At 45.3% G+C, this 21,138-nt stretch overlaps 1 protein-coding gene and 1 long non-coding RNA gene across 3 annotated transcripts in view; one reads left to right on the forward strand and one right to left on the reverse strand.

Annotated features, from left to right (window-relative positions):
* The first annotated feature begins 1,373 nt into the window (after positions 1-1,373).
* Positions 1,374-21,138, forward strand: part of LOC138741140 (zinc finger protein 850-like) — a 72,615-nt gene continuing 52,850 nt past the window's right edge. Inside the window, exons 1-2 of the mRNA XM_069894761.1 lie at positions 1,374-1,922; positions 3,515-5,004. Of these exons, the coding sequence (XP_069750862.1) occupies positions 3,707-5,004 (1,298 nt within the window). The 5' untranslated portion in view covers positions 1,374-1,922; positions 3,515-3,706. The remainder of the gene's footprint in view (positions 1,923-3,514; positions 5,005-21,138) is intronic.
* On the reverse strand, positions 9,895-13,126 carry LOC138741145 (uncharacterized). Of its 2 annotated transcripts, XR_011343360.1 has the most exons (3): positions 13,051-13,126; positions 11,739-12,197; positions 9,895-9,998 (listed from the first exon to the last, which is right to left on the reverse strand). It is a non-coding gene; the product is annotated as an uncharacterized lncRNA (long non-coding RNA). The 2 variants fall into 2 exon arrangements; XR_011343359.1 differs by lacking the exon at positions 9,895-9,998 and having other exon boundaries at positions 11,698-12,197.

A 21,138-nucleotide genomic window follows, 5' to 3' on the forward strand; every position in this document is an offset into this window, starting at 1 on the left:
CAACTGCACACAGGGCTCCCCGAGCAGCATTGGTGAGGGGGATGGGAAAGGGGGGTCAGAGAACTGAGAAAGGTCAGAGGCCAGTTAATTGGGGCAGGGATGAGTAAGGTACTGGGAGAACACACAGGATGCTGGCACTTGTGGCTACAAAGTAGAGCCTTACAGAACAGGTGGCAGACAGAATGTAACAGGATAATCTGTAGATGCTTTGATTGTAATAACACAGAAATGCTGGAGAAGCTCAGCAGATCTCTTAGCACCCACAGCAAGTATAACATTTCAGAGCACAACCCTACTGATGCACCATCAATGACTCAAAAGACTGAAGTTGAGCAAAACTGAAAGGCTTTTATTCACAGTAGAACAAAGGCACATCCCTGCTGGTCGACTGTCCCAAACTGAGGGACAGGAGTGTGGGAAGAGCCACAGGTACAGTCAGCCAATGGGTATGCCCAGTCAGAGAAATAGTACATGCAGTGGTTTACCACACCCACAAAGCAGAATCCCTGTATTTTTCCCCAGGTTTGCCTTCACACGGCCAATACCCCTCCCCCTTCCATTCTCCCCTTTCCTCTCTCTCATATACCCACCACATCCAATTGACCATCTCCACAAAGTAATCGCAACTAATTTAACAACCAGAGGAAAACGTTCAACAAAAGTCCAAATAACGAGCCCGTGGAGTTAAACATGAAAATCTGTAGATGCAACACCCCTATCAACTCTCACCTTTTTCTCCCCTATCCTTCCATCCATATCCAATTAACACCTTTTGTCTGTGCGACTACACAAAGTAATTGCGACCAAATTAATAACCAGAGGAAAACGTTCAGCAAAACATTCAACACAAGACAAAACAACGAGCCTGCGGAATTAAACAAGAAAATCTGTAGGTGCTGGGATCGTGCAGTACAACAAAGTGCTGGAGAAAAACAGCAGGTAAATGTTAATCAACGTTACGGGCCTGGAGCCCTTCGACATGATTCTTCAAACAGGTAAACGCCTGAATAGATAGATGGAGGTTGATACACAGGATAAAATGTGGAAGGGGAAGAGAAAGAAGCTGAGAAGTGATGGAGCGAGGGAAGAGAGACCAAGAGGGTAGTGCTCTGGTAGGAGACGGAAAGGGAGTTGGAGAAAGGAAAGAGAGGGAACGTTCTGTGTTGGTTACCTTTACATCCTGTGGACGCTGCGTGAGTTTCTCCGGCATTTTCGTGCATTTGCTTCAAGTTCCAGCGGCTACAGGCATTGGTGTTTCTCTAATTGACACCAGTCCGCAGGCTGCTGCATCTGCCAATCCGCTCACAGGGCGGGGCGAGCAGCAACGGACGAGCTGATGCCGTTTCCTGATGGGCAACACACATCAAGGGGAGAAGAGTCGAGATAAAACAGAGTAAATCCACAATGTTGGAGAAGTTCAGCAGATCAAACCGTGACCTGCTGCGTTTCTCCAGCATTACGGTTCAACCACGGTTCACAATGTAGTGTTTTACCTACAAAATAAAATAGAGCAGACTTCTTAACCCGGTGCCCCGCAGAGAGAAGATGTCAGCATTTGCCCCACAATGCAAAGCGGTTCAGAAACCGTTCTATCTGCCCAACTCAAACAAATGACAAACAGTAATAAACCACGTGTCCTCCCTTTATGATGTCATCACGCACAGCGTCCGTTCACTCACCCCCACTCCCCATCTTCCACCAATGCCCGACTTGGGAAACCTGTCACTCTCTCGGACCCGCCTCCAGCCCAATCCCCATCACGTGTCCCATTCTCCCGTCAGGTTCGGCAGTGAAGACTGTCAATCATGCTCCCTCGCACCTGCGCGTTGGGCTTCTTGAGAAGGAGGGACACGGCTCTCTTTTGCAAAGTGGAAGCACGGAAATGCTGGCGGAATCAGCGGGTCTCGTCGCGACCACAGGAGGTAACGATGTATTAGCGACGGTTCGGGCCTGAGCCCTTCTTCAAGGGGTGGGAAAGGCAGGCAGCGTCTGAATAAAGAGGCGGGGGAGAAGGACAGAGCATCAGACAAAAGGTGTTAATGGGATATAGATGGGAGGGAAGGGGAGAAGGGAGGGGGGAGGGGGTGGCTGTGAAAGCAGAGCTGGGGGAAGGAGACAGAGTGAACGGGGGAGAGAGAGGTGGGGAGCTGCAGGAAAGGGGTCAAAGGGAGAGATAGGGAGGGTAACGTCTACCGGAGAAGGCGCTTTTAACGCTCTGATTGTAGTTCATCACAGAACTGCTACAGGAACTCAGCAAGAGTTGGAGCTTCCACTCCACAGGAGGTAACAATATAATATGTAACCGGTTTTTCAGGCCTGTGCCCTTTTTCAAGGAATGAGTGAGAAGCAGACAGGTGTCTGAATAAAGGCAGGGGGAGCAATTTAACACCATCAGTCGGAGCTTTGGGAAAGGAGCAAAGGAGTCATGCGGGATGGAGGTGGTGGAGGCTAATGCAAGATTGGTTTGTTGATCACTTTGGCTCAGTTTTCCACAAGAGCAGGGATCTCCCATTATAATTCTCTGCCCCATTCCCTTACTGATATGTCTGTCCATGGTCTCATTGCACTGCCAGACTGAGACCACCTGCAAATTGGAGGAACCACATCTGATATTCTATCTGGGCACCCTCCAACCAGATGGTATTATTTATATCCTTTCACACCGTGAAGTACACGTGGGTTGAACTGGCCACTTTAGTGGGTCTTCAGGTAATCTGGCGGTGTGAAAGGACCCAACCAAGCAGAGTGAGTAAAAATCAACTGAGCTTTGACTCAGGTGTTGGCAAGTGTTAGAGCCTGACTGAGTTAACTAGTTAATCACTCTGTGGCACTGCGAATGATCTATTTGACTTACTGGGTACCATTAGTGACGCTAGTGTCTGTGTGCTTGCGTCAGTCTCGCAGTCAGCTAGGCTGTCAGAGCGCCATACGTAATACGTCACTCGTGATGTCGCCACTGGAGGCAGGATTGCCCTTAAAATCCCACATTCCTTGCAAACCGGGTAAATCTTGTTCTGTGGGAAAGGCTCCCAGTGCATAATGCCTGGTAAGTTTACCTACTTCCTAGGAGGGTTGGCAGTGTGGGGAGAAAAAAATTACTTCTCTAGTTTCTGGAGCTTTGTCGCTATCTTCCCATTTTCCTCTCACTTTTACCCCATCCCTGCATTAACAGAGCCAACTGCTCCTCCATATCCAATTATCACCTTTTGTCTGTTACTTTGCACTTCTGCCATTTCTTTTATTCAAATGCTACCTTAGACACTCCTTGAAGAGGGGCTCAAGCCTGAAAGGTCAGTAATACATCTTGACCTCCCAATAAATGCTGTTTCACTACAGTCACAGTGTCTGCAGATTTTTATGTTTCACTTCATCCACCTGTGGTGATCCTCCTCACAGGTCGGGACACTTCCACAGATTTTCATGTTGCTGACCATGCCTTTGGGGTGTCTCGTCCTGGAACATTGGCTGCAGGGAATGCCTTGCTCCATCTCACTCCACCATCTTCTCTCCACAGGATTAGGAAAGTGGTGCGTTTCCAGGCAGGAAGCCTCCGACGAACCTATATTGTGGTCTGACACTCCAACTGGATTCCTTGGTACCGTAGTATCAGCCAGCTTTGTTGGTCGATTAAGAACACAGGGATCACTGCACAGATAAACCCTACACCCACTGAATGCGTAAACTGGATTTCAACTGACTGGACGACATGGAGGATCAGGTGACCAGTGATGTGGCAGATAAAACACTCCAAAGTGAAGCGTGGGGTGAGGGGGGGCTTACTGAGGACTTGCTGGAATCTCATCACTGTGCTCACACTGGGGAGAGACAGTTCCCCTGTTCTGAGTGTGGAGAGGGATTCACCATTTCTGACGCACTGCTGCAACACCAGTGTGTCCACACTAGTGGGAGCTCATTCATCTGCTCAGACTGTGGGAAGAGCTTTCAAACCTGCAAGGACCTGGAGGAGCACGGGTGTGTTCCCCCTGGGGAGAGTCCGTTCACCTGCCGCGTGTGTGGGAAGGGATTCACCCAGTCCTCCAGCCTCCTGCAGCACCAGAGCATTCACTTCGAGGAGAGTCAATTCACCCACTCCCTGTGTGGGAGTGAATTCAATCAGTCTTCCCACCTGATGAGGCACCAGAGCATTCACACCAGGAAGAAACCCTACACCTGCTCCCTGTGCGAGAAGGATTTCACTCATCCCTCTGCCTTGCAGGTACACCAGCGGGTTCATACTGGGGAGAGACCGTTCGCCTGTTCCTTCTGCGGGAAGGGGTTCTCTCAGCCCTCTGGCCTGCAGGCACATGAGCGGGTTCACACTGGGGAGAAACCATTCACCTGCTCCCTATGTGGGATTGGATTCACTCAATCGTCCAACCTGCTGAGGCACCAGAGAGTTCACACTGGGGAGAGACCATTCTCTTGCAGCGAGTGTGGAAAGAGATTTGCTGATTCCTCCTCTCTGCAGGGCCACCAGAGAATTCACACTGGGGAGAAACCGTTCACCTGCTCCCTATGTGGAATCGGATTTACCCGGTCCTCAGACCTGCTGAGGCACCAGAGTGTTCACACTGGGGAGAAACCGTTCACCTGTTCCCTGTGCGGGAAGGGGTTCTCTCGGTCCCCTGACCTGCAGGCACACCAGCGAGTTCACACTGGTGAGAAACCGTTCACCTGCTCCCTGTGCGGGAAGGGGTTCACTCAGCCCTATGGACTGCGGAAACACCAACAGGTGCATAGCGGGGAGAAACCGTTCACCTGCTCCCTGTGTGGAAAGGGGTTCTCTCAGTCCACCCTCCTGCTGAGGCACCAGAGAGTTCACACCAGGGAGAAACCGTTCACATGCTCTCTGTGCGGGAAGGGGTTTGCGCAGCCCTCCAGCCTGCAGGTACACCAGCGGGTTCATACTGGGGAGAAACCGTTCACCTGCTCCCTGTGTGGGAAGGGGTTCTCTCAGTCTTCTGGCCTGCGTTCTCACCAGCAGGTTCACACTGGGGAGAGACTGTTCTCTTGCAGCAAGTATGGAAATGGATTTGCACAATCCTCCTCTTTGCAAGCCCACCAGAGCCTTCATATTGGAGATAAATCATTTACCTGCTCCCGGTAAAAGTGTTACATGCCAATGCTCATGTGCTTTAGGTGAGTGGGGAGGGAGGAAAGTTAAGTGAGATGTTCCAGGTAAATATTTTACTCAGAGAGCAGTGAGCCCCTGGATCAGACTACCAGGTGTAGTTGGTTCGTAATAGACCCATGACTATGGAGGGAGGTGGATCATGTGTGGGCAGGAGTTGAGTTTAACTTGGGCATCCTGTTCAGTGCAGACATGGGCCGGTGTTTCAGAGGCCACAGGTTTAAGAATTGTTGCGCTGATGGCAATTTTCCTTATAGCCTGCGCTCTCCATGTGCAAGTTCCGTTTGGTATTTGCAATGGACTGTTTGAAACTTGACACTACAGCCTCTATATTTTCAGATGATTAGGGTGTGTAGATCTGGGATCCATTGTAGGACACAAGTGCTGGAGAAACTCGGGTCACACAGCATCTGTAGCAGGGGTCGACAAACCTTTTTAACCATTGACCTCTTCATGGAATACTTGATCTCTCATTGACCTCAAATCATGTAAAATATAAATATCAATAATAAATTTCTCTATAGCCTAGACATCATACCCTTGGATAGTCCCATGGATCCCCATGGGTCAATATAGACCACATTGCCGTCCCTCAATCTATAGGAAGTAGAAAGCAATTGACACGTCAGGCCTGAGCCCTTCCCAAGGAGTGCAGAAAATGAGATAAATGTCTGAATAAAATTGTGAAGGGAACGAGGAGGAGCACGGGTTTACAGGGTTGTTACAGTGGGAGGGTAGAAGAGAGAGAAGCTGAGAAGTGACAGGGGAGAGAGCAGAGGGGTTTGGTGACAGGAGAAGGCAGGGAAGGGGTTGGCAAACTGGAGAAGAGGAGGAGAGACACAGAAAAGGGAGTAAACAGAAACGAAGTTAATTTTCACGCCGTCTGGTTGGAGACTGCAAAGATGAAATACAAGATGTTCCTCCAGTTTGCGGGTGGCTCTCCATGTGTTTGAATAATCCCCAGTTGGCCTGCTGCAGCTGTTCATTGGATTTTTCATCTAAACTGCATCAGATCTCCTTGGTCACTTCCCCTTTTTACTGGCTGGACTATGGTATGGATGGACCCTGTCTAACCTGGACCTTGATAGACATTGAATAAAAATCGCTGTGACCAGAGGATTTTGATCTCATTCTTGACTTTCACAGTGCATTCTGGGCTATGTTATCTACAGACCCAACAGCATGTAGCTGCCTGAATGGTCTTAAAAAAAAACCTTCCACCAGTGCCTGTATCACTGTAATGCTGTTATTTGATGGCCTGTGGACTACTTCCACCAGAGATTTTTGTCCCTTTGTTATTCCTAATATCTACCCAGATCGTTTTAACATTCGGCATCTCAGAATCTACGGTGCCCTCCATAATATTTAGGACATAGAATTTTTTTCCCTTTATTTTTCTCCTGTGATCCAGTTTTAAATTTGTAATCAAACAATTCATATGTAATTAAAGTGCAAGTTTCCAGATTTTATTCCAGGTTATTTATGTGTTGGTTTGACCATGTAGAAATTACAGCTGTTTTTATACATTGTATTTCCCTCCCCCCCCCCCCCCCCCCCCCATTCCAGGGCAGCAAAATGTTTGGGATATTTGGCATTGCAAGTGTTTGTAATTACTCAACTGTGTTTAATTACTTTAGTGGTGCAGGTATAAGAGAGTTAGGCCTGCTTATAATCTTTTGATCACCTTTGGAGTTTGTATTTGCTATTTTTCAATGTGAGGACCAGAGTTGTGCCAGTGAAAGTCAAAGAAGCCATTATGAAGCTAAAAGCAAGAATAATATAGACACAGACATAGCCTGAGCCTCAGGATTACCAAAATCATCTGTTTGGAACATAATTAAGAAGAAAGAGCGTACTGGTGAGCTCTGTAATCACAAAGGGACTGCTAGGCCTGGGAAGATCTCCAATGCCAATGACAGAATTCTCATCATCATGAAGAAAAATCTCCAAACACCTGTCATAAACAGAAGCAGAGGCTACACTCCCAGATGCAAGCCTCGAGTTAGCCTCAGAAACCAGATGGCTAGATTACAGATTGCCAAGAAGTATTTAAAAGAACCTGCAAAAAAAGACACGGACTAATGAGACCAAGATTAACCTGTATCAAAGTGATGGCAAGAGCAAAGTGTGAAGGTGTAAAGGAACTGCCCAAGATTGAGAGAATACCACCTCTTCTGTGAAACATGGCAGTAGGTCTATTATGGCCTGGGTATGTACGGCTGCCACACGTTCTGGCACGTTTATCTTCATTGATAATGTAACTGCTGATGACAGTAGCAAAATGAATTCTGAGGTGTGTAGAAACATCTGCTCAGATTCGAGTAAATGCCTCCAAACTCATTGGATGGCACTTCAAACTACAGCAAGACATTGACCCCAAAACATACTGATAAAACAAAAAGGAGTTTTTCAATGCTAAATACTGGAAAATTCTTGAATAGCCAAGTCAGTCACCCGATCTACATCCAATTGAGCATGCCTTCCATATGCTGAAGAGAAAACCGAAGAAGAAAAGCCCCCCGAAACAAGCAGGTACTGAAGATGGCAGCAGTAGAGGCCTGCCGGAGCATCACCAGAGAAGATGGTGATGACTGAATCATAGATTTCAAGCAGTCATTGCATGCAAGGGACATGCAACAAAGTACTAAACATGATTACTTTATATACAACATACCTTTGATATGTCCCAAATATTATGGTGTCCTGAAATGATATTTCAGGTTTATTGTCAGAGTACATACATGACATCATTCTTTTTCTGCGACCAGGCAGAATTACCACTTATTAGTAGTGCAAAAAAAAACTGTACACAATATGCACATGTAAACAACTGTGCTATACAGAGAGGAGAAAAAAAGAACAAACAATAAAGTGCATATGTAAGAGTCCTTAAATGAGTTCCTTATTGAATTTGTTGTTGAGGAGTATGATGGTGGAAGGGTAGCAGCTGTTCCTGAACTTGGTGGTGTGAGTCTTGTGGAACCTGTACCTTGTTCCTGATGGTAGCAATGATAACAGAGCATGTGCTAGGTGGTGTGGTCCTTGATGAATGCTACTACTCTCTGATGGAAGCGTGGGAAGGGTTTACCTGTGATATCCTGGGCTGTGTCCACTACTTTTTGCAGGGCTTTACGCTCTCCGGGTATTGGTGTCCCTATACCAGACCATGATGTAGCCAGTCAGCATACTTTCCACCACACATCTATAGAAATTTGGCAGGGTTTCTGATGTCATACCAAACCTCCCCAATCCTGGCAAATTAGTGTTTTGGGTTTAGAAAAGATCCTCCAAGATGGTGGATTTGAGTGAACCATGTATAAAAAGTGCTGTAATTTCTACTTGGTCAAACTGAAATATATACAAATAACAATTAATACTATCTGGACTTTGATCACGTGAATTGTTAGATTATAAATTTAACACTGGAGCACAGGGCCAAGTAAAGGAAAAAGTTTTTTTTCGCAAGCATTATGGAGGGCACTGTATCTCATCTCTCACTATCAATCTATCTCATCCTGCATTAAGAATGCTTCCCCACCTCCTGTAGCTTCCTACCTATCCTTCCGAATTTGCTGATACACTTGGATATTAAATTCCAATCATCTCCAACCTGCAACCACGGTTCTGTAATCATCACTAAATCACACCCCTTGAGACTCATTTATGCCAACAGTTTATTCACCTTGATTCCAATGCTCTGGGCATTGAGAAAAAGTGCTCCACGCTTGGTGACATAAGTTGCAATGAGGACTTTTTAGTTTATTGTATGGATTTTTCTGTCTTCCACTTTGACTTTCCCCTTTTCTACCTTTTGCTTCTGTTTCTATTTCCTTCTGTCATCCTGCAGATAATGCCATTCCCCTGCCACAGTAGTCTAACCCTACTCAATAGCACTGGCAAACAATCCCCCTGGGATATTTATCCCAGTCGTGCCTAGGTGCAGACCATCCAGGCTGGTGAACAGGATGGACACATGGGGGAATGAAGCAAAGAGGTGAATGCAGAGTGATACAGTCTAGGAGCCCTGCCGAGGGGTTGATGGAATGCATCCGTGCTCACTTCCTTGATCAGCATGTTACAGAAGCCACATGGGAACTATTTTGCTGGGAAGAATGTGGAGAGGCAAATTTCAACTGGAGGTGGTGTAGAGAAAGCGAGGGAGTTGTAAGATAGTGAGCATTGGGAAGAAGCACAGATTACAGCAACGAGGGAGTAATGATAAACATTCAGGAGATCTTGGTTTTTCTCTGGGAATCACATATTTGGGAATATGTGAAGGTCTTGGGGAGAGTGAAGGATCATTTGTCAGAATAACACTAGATTTTTGATTTTATGGGGAAAAATATAATGTATTGCCACTCAGTTCAGTTCTGATCACCTCATTATAGGAAGGATGTGGAATCTTGAGAGGAAGCAAGTCTTATGAGGCAAGGTTAGCAGAGCTGGGACTTCTCTCTTTGGAGTGTAGAAGGATGAGAGGAGATTTGATAGAGGTCTACAACACTTCCAGTGAGTTAGATGATGTTTTTACCCTCAGTACATCACAGTCTGAAAATGCTCCACAACTCACCATGGGAGCTGTTTTTATGTCATCATATTTAACTCTGTCTTCACACCAATCATGCCCATCCCCATCTCTATCTTCCTCAAATTCAAAAGCCCACTGAACCCACCTACTCCCATTTCTTCCAGGGATTTCCATGGTAATTGTCAATCACTATCTCGTGCATCTGTGCACTGAACTCAAAAGAAATTCAGTTTATTGTTAGAGTGCAAAGATGACATCACGTACAACCCTGAGACTCTTTCCTGAGGGCCAGGCAAATTTTTGCATATTGGTAGTGCAAAAAAAATCTACTTGAGAGATCTGTGAACAAAAGAAAGAAGAGTAAACAAACTGTTCTGCAGAAAATAAATATTCAATAATTTTTATTCAAAATGAGTCTTCAAATTAATCTTTGATTGAGTTTGTTGTTTAAATGTTTGTTGGTGGATGGGTCGCAACTGTTCCTGAACCCAGTGTGTGCCATTGAGTATCCAGGGAGCCCCAGCTTTGTGACACCATTGGCTGTGGGCAGTGGTGTACCTGGGTACCATTCTTGCTCACATTCGCTGTGCCCCACTGAAAGGTTGGACCATTGATCATTTAAATGTCTGTTGGTTTCTATATCTGGTGCACCCTTTGTGGCCTTCTCTACATCATCAGAGAGACTGGTCACTCAGCACCTCTCCATTCGCAACACAGTGACCTCCCAGTAGTCAATCATTTCATTTCTGAGTCATACTCCCACACACACATGTCTCTCCATGGCCTTATGTATTATCCCACCCAGACCACCTGTAAATTGAGGAACAACACCTTATTTTCCATCTGGGCACTCTCCAGCAAGATTGCATGAACATTGACTTTACTGCTTTCCACTGAACTTGCTCTCCCTTTCTTTCCCCTCCCCGTTTCCAGTCTTTCCAGTTCTTCCACCCACCCAGCCATCTGCTGTCCCTTCTTCCTTTCTCCACCTATTATCTCCTGCCTTTGCCACTCTGCTTTCCCCACCCTCCCCCACTCTTTTGTTTGCAGTTTTCTCATGCTTTAATAAAAGGGCTCAAGCCCGAAACCTCGGTTATGTATCTTTGCTACATAAAAGTCACTGTTTGAACTGCTGAGCTCTCCAGCATTTTGTGTTCAGCCATGGTGTCTACAGATTTTTGTGATTTACTTTCCTTCTATAAAGTTGATTGCTTCCCCAGTCAGTCTTTCTGTTTCTAGTCCCATGAGGGGCAGGACCACTGCTTTTTGATCGGTGTGAGCTCTGGTACTAAGTAGCCCGCTTGGACAGCAATCACCCTCGTGTTCTCATGGAAATGGCAGTTGCAGAATTGCCATAGATGCTTTTAATTTACGTCCATTTCCTGATGATCCTTGTCCCCTCATCAATTGTGTCCCATTCTATGAGAGTGGGGTATCAAGGTTGAACTGCGGTCACCACCTGAGACAAACACACGCACGCAAGGATTGCACAATACAATCGCATCAGATGCAACAGCTACCTGATACTCTCAACCAGCTGCAGAGAAATAGCTTTAGTCAAGGAATGTGACACGGTATCCACCACCCCTTGATATAGTGCAGGCACAGTTCTTTACTAAAGTAACCTTGGCTTACAGTAACTGTGATCTCTACATGTACAACACTACAGCTCTCCACCCTTGACAGTGCACACTTTATCAATGATTCTCCACATACAATACTCGGGACACATCAGCAACTTCCCAATACTGATCTTTCCCAGGTGCAAAACCAGTTCCCATAACCTGGCTTCACCCCAACCCTCACCCATTCCACACACACACACGGGTTTATTATCATACACAGAAGTGTAATGTATAGAGACACCAAAAATTCCTACTTGCTGCCACCACACAGGTATATCAGTCACAAAAGAGGTAATGCAGAAAAAAGTGCCACCCAATTACAGCCAAATGAACCACAAACTGTACATTTAGAATGGTGGGAGGAATCTGGAGCCCCTGGGGAAAACCCACAAACAAACTCCTTTCAAACAGTGACAGATTTGGTGCTTTAATATCATCGCACTAATAGTTATACCAACTGTGCTGGTCGTGTTTTGGGACCATGCTCCTGAAACTGTGGTCCCCAGTGTAAAACCATTACTCCCTCGCTGCTGTAATCTGTGCCTCTTCATAAAGCTCACAAGCTTTGTTTTCTTTGTCTCCCTCTTGGGTCTCTCTTTTTTATGCACCATGTTTATTCTGCTCCACAGTTGAATTTGGCCTCTCCACTTTCTTCCCAGCAAAATAGTTCCCATGTGGTTTCTGTAACGTGTTGATCAAGGAAGTGAGCACGGATACATTCCATCAACCCCTTGGCAGGGCTCCTCAGACTATCTCTCTACATTCACCTCCATGCGTCCGCATGTTCTACCAGCCCGTCCAGATCGCCAGCACCTGGGCAGGACTGGGATCAATGTCCCAGGAGATGGTTTGCTGCTGATGTTAGGGAGGGTTAGACTACCATGGCAGGGGAATGGCATTATCTGCAGGATGACTAGAAGGAAGCAAAAGGTAGAAAACGGCAAGTCAAAGTGGAGGAAAGAAAAACATTCAATGCAATAGACAAAAAAGGCCACATTACAACTTGAGAGCATTTTATCTGAACACCCAGAGAATAGGAAACCACATTAATAAACTTGGCACATATCAGTCCAAAGGAGCATGATTTAGTGGCCATTACACAAACATGGTTGCAGGTTGGAGATGATTGGGTATTAAATATTCCAGGGGTATCAGGTAATACAGAAGGATAGGCAGGATTGGAAAAAAATGTTGGTGCAGCCAGAGCTGCTGTAACACTAGCACTGCCACTGGTTTGGACCTACAGAGCAGAGATACAGCATTTCTGTCTTCAGCTCTATACAGGCCTTAAACAGTTTTATTTAAAATCACACGACCTCGGGGCCTGGACCCAAGATGTTGGCATCCATGAGGGGTTCCAGATTCCAGGGAAATGGACAACTGGCACTGATCACCAGAAAACAGAAGGAGAAGCAAAGGAGGCAACCCTTGGGACGGTGTCTATGACAATGGGCCAGTGAGGAGTTCTTTGGCTGAAGGAACGACATAGGCAGCGGGCTGCTGGTGACTCAAGGTAAGGAACCCATGGAGCTGTGGACTGCTGGAAATTGCAGTCGAGGGGCTTGCACAGACTGCTGGAAACTGGCTGAAGGGGTACCCGGTTTCAGAGCCAAGATGCGAAAGGGCACCAAGCACATTGAAGGGTTGCTAATCGTATCTGAGGTTCGGATCTGGAGCTCGGGTTGCTGATGGTTTGGACTAGACTGTGTGCTGTGGGAGCACTGGAGGTGATTCCACGGATACTCGGTGGGGGCGGATAGACTCACTTTTGCTTCTCTCTCTGTAAGAGGAACCAGGCAATTTCTGCTGATGGCAAATCTGTGCATTAAGGCTGACAAAAGCAATTTTGTGTAATATGACACTTTTTATTACATGACAATAAATTGAAGATGCAGGAGATGGGGTAGCACTGTTGTTTCAGGGTGATAGTGAGAGGTGATAAGAGTTTCTGGGTGGGGGTGGGGATGGGGGCAGAATGATCAGGAATAATATCACCTCCGGGAATCGAGTTTCTTACTGTTGGGTCTCAGCTCCACCTGCTGGCCGCCTGTTGTATGTGCAGTTCGGCTTGAGAATTGGTCGGTTGTGGTCACGTGTCATGGCAGCCAGGGCTGGACACTTCAGCAGCTGCTCGTCCGTAGATAGGGCAGGACGTGTATTTGTTTGCTTTGAGCCAGGTGCTGGAGCAGCGCTTCGTTGATTTACAGTTAAAATACGAGCGTTCAGAACCGGGACTCCAGTGAAAAGGGACTTTAGCGCGGCCTAATTCTGGAGAATTACTGTCCAATATTCTTAGAATATAACGAGAATGTAAGCTTAAGATGGCTGCATTCCTTGTCTGCTCTCCACTCTGGACCTTTTTATTTCCACCTGCCTCTGAGACGTCAGCTGCCTCAACCCCCCCCCCCCCCCCCCTTTCCAATCCTCACAATGCTCTGCCCTCCACTTCCCCACCAAACCCTCAGTCAAGGGCGGTGCACACTGACCTCTGGCCTCTCCTCCTATCAACCCCTCCCACCCACAGGACCCCACCACTACACATCAAGCCAATGACTCTTAACTACAGACCTCTGGTCACCTCCCCTCCACACCCGCCAACCTCATTCTCTCCCACTCCCGTACTGCCCGATTCTACCTTCTACCCAAGATACACAAACCCAATCATCCGGGTGGACTCATTGTTTCTACCTGCTCCTACCCCACGAACTAGTTTAACCTCTCCTTGACTTTATCTTTTCTTCACATGCCCTCCTTCTCCTCAATGATTTCAGATTCCCGAACCAGACCACGTCATCCTCACAATGGATGTCCAATCTCTTTATACCTCTATCCCCCACACAGAAGGCCTGAAAGCACTTTGCTTCTTCCTGGACCAAAGACCCAACCAGTCACCCTTTATCGCCATCCTCCTTCGCTGGCTGAACTGGTCCTCACTCTCCTTTAACTCACCTCACTTCCTCCAAATTAAGGGTGTAGCAAAAGGTATCCACATGGGTCCCAGTGACATCTGCCTGTTTGTGGACTTTGTGGAGCAATCCATGCTATAAGCCAACACAAGCAAGACCGTTTCAACTCTTCCTCCAATATATTGACAACTACATCGCAGCTGCATCATGCACCTGCGATGAGCTTGTCAACTTTATCCACTTTGTGTCTAACTTTCACCCTGATCTCAAACTCACCTAGTCCATCCCTGATAACACTCTCCTCTTCCTGGATCTCTCTGTCTCCATCTCAAGAGACATCTTTCCACTAACATAAAACATAAACCCTCCAACTCCCACAACTACCTGGACTACGTTTCCTCTCATCCTGCCACCTGCAAGGATTCTATTTCCTTCTCTCAATTTCTCCATCTCTGCCACATCTGTTCCCAAAATGAGGTCTTCCAGTCCAGATCTTCTGAAATGTCTACCTTCTTCCACAAACATGGCTTCCCCTCCACCACTATCAACTTAGCCCTCACCTGCATCTCCTCGATTTCCTGCTCATCTGGCCTGGCCCTCTCTGCATCCCAGACATAACAAACATAGAATTCCTCTCATCCTCACCTACCACCCCACCAGCCTCCCCATCCAACACATTACCCGCCAGAATTTCCAGCACTTACCACAGGATCCTACCATCAGACACATTTTCCCCTCTTGCCTACTGCAGGTACCGCTCCCTCCGCAATTCCCTCATGCACTCATCCCTCCCCACCCATCGCACTTCCGGCACTTTCCCTTGTGCTCACAGGAGGTGCAATACTTGCACCCACACCTCCTCCCTCAGCACAGTCTGGGGCCCCAAACAGGCCTTTCATGTGAAGCACTTGTATATATTTGTAGATATAGGACTTGTATATATAGGACTTATTTACTCCATCCGGTGGTCCCTTTGTGGCGCTCTCTTCATCGATGAGACTGGTTGCAGATTGTGAGACCACTTTGCTGAGCACCTCCTCTCTGTCTGCAAACACAGTGACCTCCCAGTAACCAACCATTTCAATTCTGAGTCACATCGTACAATCACACGACTGTCCATGGCCTTTTGCACTATCCCATCCTGACCACCTGTAGATTGGAGGAACCACACCTTATCTTCCATCTGGGCACTCTCCAGTCAAATGGTATTACCATAGACTTCTCTGCTTTCTGCATAACTTGCTCTCCTTTTCTTTCTCCTCCTCCTTTCCATATCTCTCCTCTCTTCCCCCTTACCCACCCAGCCATCCCTTCTCCCCATGATTGCTGCTGTCCCTCCCTCCCCACATCTAACAATCATCTGCCTTTGCCGAAACGTTGGATATGAATTTCTACCATTGCTCCATAAAGGACACTGTTTGACTGCCAGCATTTTTGTGTTTTTTTTTTACTTCAACCATGGTGTCTGCGGATTTTTGTGATTCCTTGTTATTCTGCTTAGGAAGCTGATGATAAGCTCCTTATTTGGTGCAAAATTAACTGATCAATCCTGAGAGAATTTTAAGGAATATGTACTTAAAAGGAGCAGTCCCTTCAAATGGTCTAGAAACTAGAGATAAGAAGCTATTAATTCTGAGATTTCATAACACAAGTAGCTCCTTTAAAGCAAGTTAGTAGCTTATTGCTGTGTTTCTTATTGTAACAGACTTCTCACAGTTTGCCTTGACGGAATCTACAAAAACACCTGCAGGAAGGAATACAGATTGTATGAGGTTAGTGTATTTCAATTGGGCAACAAGTCCAGGATACTCACTCAATTGAACTGAACTCAGTCTATTTGGGAATTGGGCAGCGAGATGTGTGACAGTCTTTTATCAGTAGGAAGGATTGGCCAGTGAGTCTGGTTGAACTCAGTCTATTGGGGAATTTGGGAATTGGTCTGCGAGTCAAGGGACCCAGTCTATTGGGGGGGGGGGGGGGGGGGGGAGGGGAATTGGACAGTGAATTGTGGACTCAGTCTATTTGGGGAAAAAGTCAGTGAGTCTGAGGACTCTGTTGATTCAGATTGGGGATAACTGACCAGCGAGTTCATAACATTCGGTGAAAGAGGAGAAGGTAAGGATCCAGATATGGAGAAATCTGTTGATTCATATTGGGGATAACTGACCAGCGAGTTCATAACATTCGGTGAAAGAGGAGAAGGTAAGGATCCAGATATGGAGAAATTTGCCAAGGCAGCCAGGAGAATACAGAGAAAGAAAAAAATGCGAAGAGGATACAGAGAACACAGAGATAAGATTAAGTGCAGCCACTATTAACTGGGCTAAGCATCTTCTTAGAGGTGTTTTAAAGGACATTCAGGCAGCTAAATGCTGTTGGGTTTGGAGACAACGTCGCCCAGAAGGTGCTTCGGAAATCAAGAATGAGGGTTTGGTGGGAATAAGTCATGCAAACTCGTTGACAAAGATAGTGGTTCCAAGTGGGGAAAAAGACTGGAAATAAAGAGCACAAGAAAGAAAGGACCAGTCCATGCTTGCAGAAAAAAAATCACCGTGGGATCCCAACCCCATGGCTGGTTTACCAATGTTGTTTGAGGGAAGTGATTTTGAACAGACTGATGATAATGGAGTTGCCCGATCTCCACGATGACCTCATGGTTTCCCTGCTGTTGTCTCCTCCACTTGCTGCTTTCCCTGCATTGACAGCTTCTGTATCTTTTGGTTCCCCTTTGATTTCCCATGTTCCTTCACAGAGGGAGGGAGAGAGAAAACCTTCCTCCAACTGCATCTTCCTGTGTGACTGACTTAACCTTTATGTGGATGGCAGCTCTTTTATTGATGCTTTGCCTATGCTGTTGTTTCTGATTCTGAATGTCTTTCTCTTCACCCTTATCTGCTCAAAAAAGCTGAACTTTTTGCACTCACCCATGCACTCATTTGAAGTGTCAGTTATTCTGTTAACATCTATACTTATGCTCCTATTAATAGCGCTCCTTTTATCAAAATCTGTTAGAAGCTCTGCAGCTCCCTGCCAAATTGGCTGAGAATAAATATACTGCACACACAAGTGCCAATTTGCAAAGTCATAAAAGCTGCATGTGTATTTGTTTTGGAGCAGCTTCAGGTCCACCTTTAACAAAATTACAGCATTACAATGGCATAGGTACTGGTCGAGGTGTTTTAAAGGACATTCAGGCAGCTAAATGCTGTTGGGTTTGGAGACAACGTCGCCCAGAAGGTGCTTCGGAAATCAAGAATGAGGCCAAAATCTTCTGGTTGCAACCATTTTTATTCACTATCCATCAAGGTACAGGTCAGACAAGGTCCATCCTTACCAGCCTGCAAGTATTGCTGTCAGAGAGAAACCCTCTGCCCTCTTCCCTGTCACTTCTCAGCTTCTCTCTTTCCTCCCTTCCCATCTGTATCCACCTATGAGTTTCTCCAGCACTTGTGTGCCTTGCACCTTGTATTCCATTCTGGCACTCTCCAACCATATGGCATTAATATCAACCTTCAGTTCCTATTATCCCTGTGTTTCCTCTCCTCCAGCTCCCCACCTTTCACTTCTTTTCTTTCATCAGAGTGCTACCCTTCTTAGCCCTCTACCCCATCACTTCTCAGCTTCTCTCTTCTACCCTCCCACCAGTATCCACCTGTAAGCCCGTGCTTTCCCCTCACCTTTTTATACGGACATCTGTTTTATATTTGGCACTCCTGGGAAAGGGTTTAAGCACAAAGTGTCAACCACCTATTTCTTTCTATGGATGCTGTGTGACCTTCTGTATCTTTCAAGTTCCCAAAACATTTTTTGACTCACTCAATTCTATCATCTCTTCCTTTGAAGAAATAAACACCCTCATCTTAATAAAACTTTACTTCAAAATCCTAAGATAAAGGGGATTGGCATTGCCTAATTTTAGATTATATTATTGGGCAGTTAATATTAGATATATTAATTTTTGGATTTATCATAAGAACAGACAGGATGTTATTAATTGAATTAATTTAGAAATTATACTAAGTATTCACTCATTTCAATGGAGCTCCATTACCCTTTTCTGCTTCTAAATTAACTGATAATTTTGTTGGTAAACATACATTGAAGATTTGGTTTCAATTTAGAAAATGTTTTGGATACCATAAATTTTTATTAATTAGTCCCCTTTTAGCAAATTTTTTTTTTTTTTTCCTTCCTTTGGTACAAGATTTTGGTTTTTGTCAATGGTCAGAGTTTGGTATCCAGTCTTTCCAAGATCTTTTTATTGACCAAAATTTTGTCTCTTTTGAAAAACAATCTTCTAAATTTGAAATAAAAATCTTTTTTTTGTTTTAAGATAGTTACAGATTAGAATCTTTTTAAATTCCTTGGTACCTGTATTAAAATTCCTTCCGGATTTGGAATTAAAGATGATGGAGAAGATTTATAATCTTAAAACAAATACCAAAAAGTTGATATCAGTTCTCTCTGAGCTGTTATTGATATCTAGGGGTAATTCCCTGGGCAAGACTAAGAAACGATGGGAACAAGATTTTCAGCAAGAATTTTCTGATACTACATGGGATTCTACTTTGAAATTGGTTCATTCATCTTCTCTAGGTGCTCAACATTCATTATTGGAATTTGGTACATCGAGCTTACTTTACCAAAACTGACCTGCTCTCTCCCAGTGGCCTGCAGCATAGGTAAAAGGTAGAATCGATCTGGCTTGACAGCAAGTTGTTCACTAGGGAATACCTGACAGACAGGCACTTGGGTATTAGCCCATCTAGGATGTCTAGGCATGTTCCCATAAATGTAGAAAGTCTAAAATGAGCTGTAGATGAAATGGCTGGAGCTGGAGATGGAATGAGCTGGTGAGTACTAGACTCACCATTTCATTAGGTGGGTGAAGCACTGATGTGTTGCAGGGAGGAGAATGAGAGATCATTACATTCAGAAGTACACAATTCATGGTTTTGACAGGACAGATGTGGGGTGGCTTGTTGGTCTTTCAAAATAGGGCTTGATCATTCATGAATAAGATAAAAAGTATATATCAAAGGTTACTGAGTCTGGACCTCTACATAAGGAGGGTGGGAATGCTCAGATACTGAATGGATTCAGTACAGTCATTTGACAGTGTTAGGGAGTGGCATTGTGATAAAAGACCAGCCCCCACACTTATCTCACTGCCCCCCTCTCAGCTGTCCCCAGGTATCTAGTCACCTTGTACTGTGCACAAGCTGCTCTGTGCATTTGTCCTAGAACAGTCTGAAGCCCACCTTTCCACTCCCTCCCACCCCGACAGCCCATCCCCACCCCCCAAAAATAGATAGCAGTGTATATTAGTATATTAGTAAGGGTAGGTAGCAACTCTTCCTGAACCTGATTTTATCAGTCCAGTGACACTTATAAACTTTTACCTGATTGCAGTCATAACCATAGAGCATATCTTGGGTGGTGCAGATCCTTAATGATTGCAGCTGCCCTCCAACAGCAGTGTTCTAAGCAGATGTTCTCAGTAGATGTTCTCAATGGTGGGAAGGAAACAGGAGATGTGCTTCAACACCATCCTCTCAAAACACTTCATCACTGTGGATTTGAGTCCCACTGCTAGGCATTCAGTTAGGCAGTTACTACACTCTTCTTGGGCATCAGTACAATTGAGGCCCTGTTGGAGTGAGATGTTGAAGATATCCATAAATACACCGACAGGTTTTCAGAACTCACCTGGGTACTCTGTCCGGACCAGATGCTTTCCCTGGAATCACTCCCCTGAAGCCATCCTCCACATCATCGTTGGATAGCGACAATAGAGGATCATCAGGGGATCAGCAGCCATAAAAGGATGGACAATGAAGTTTCCCCTTTTTATGTCCCTATATTTCATGAGAGATATTCATGGGGAGGGGGATACAGAACATGGTGTCACAGGGTTTGGTATGCAGTTTCCATTACTAATGCATATGGAAATGACATTTATTTATTTATTGATGACCTAAAATGTTTTGGGGGGGGGCCTGATTTAGAGGGACATTGTTCAAAAATAGGCACATTGTGCTTGCCAAGTTGGGCCAAATGGCCCATTATCACACTGTGACTGTGGAGGGTTCCATCCAAACCATCCCATTTACCGCATGGTCACCTCAGCATAAGAATATAGTGAGGCCATTCAGCCCTAGAATGGATGTCTGTTTTCCCCTAACCATGCTCCTCGCACCTGCTTCAAGCAGCATCCCCACCTTGCCTTCTCTGTACAGAGAAGATGATTGGAAGCAGACAGGATGCTGAAGGGGCATTTGCAACCTTCACCAATATTAGGGACAAGTTTGTGGATCCATCGCAGGGCCTTTGTCTCCCTTCCATCCTGGGAAACTGGTCCCTTCCCATTGCTCATCCTGTGCAGTCACAGACCTTGATTTTTGAATTGACAATAAGAAATTGGCCTTCATGAAGAGCAGTCAACTGGGGTTTATTCTTTTTAAGAAAAAGCAAGATGGAAACTTTGTTTTAAGTTGGGCAAGCTGCAAGTTTTTTTTAAAAACAATCGGGGGGGGGGGGGAAGGAAGAACATAGGTGAGGTACAAGTAATGAGGAAAAAGCCCAATAAAATTCTCCAGAAAATCCATCAGGACCTGGTGACTTCCCAGAATATAACGAACATACAGCCTCAGCTATTTCCTCATATGAAATAGGTTGATCCAACTGCTTTTGTTTGATTAGCAGTAGGAAGTATAAGAATATTCAACTGATCTAAAAACAAAAGTTAATCATTTCAATATTATTCTTAAAACAATTGGAACTATAAAGTTCAGAATAAAATTCCTTAAACGGTACCTTTTATTTCTAAACGGTACCTTTTATTTCTAAACGATACCTTTTATTTCTAAACGATACCTTTTATTTCTAAACGATACCTTTTATTTCTAAACGATACCTTTTATTTCTAAACGATACCTTTTATTTCTA

The sequence above is a fragment of the Narcine bancroftii genome, chromosome 8 (assembly GCF_036971445.1).
Source record: "Narcine bancroftii isolate sNarBan1 chromosome 8, sNarBan1.hap1, whole genome shotgun sequence".
Taxonomy (NCBI): domain Eukaryota; kingdom Metazoa; phylum Chordata; class Chondrichthyes; order Torpediniformes; family Narcinidae; genus Narcine; species Narcine bancroftii.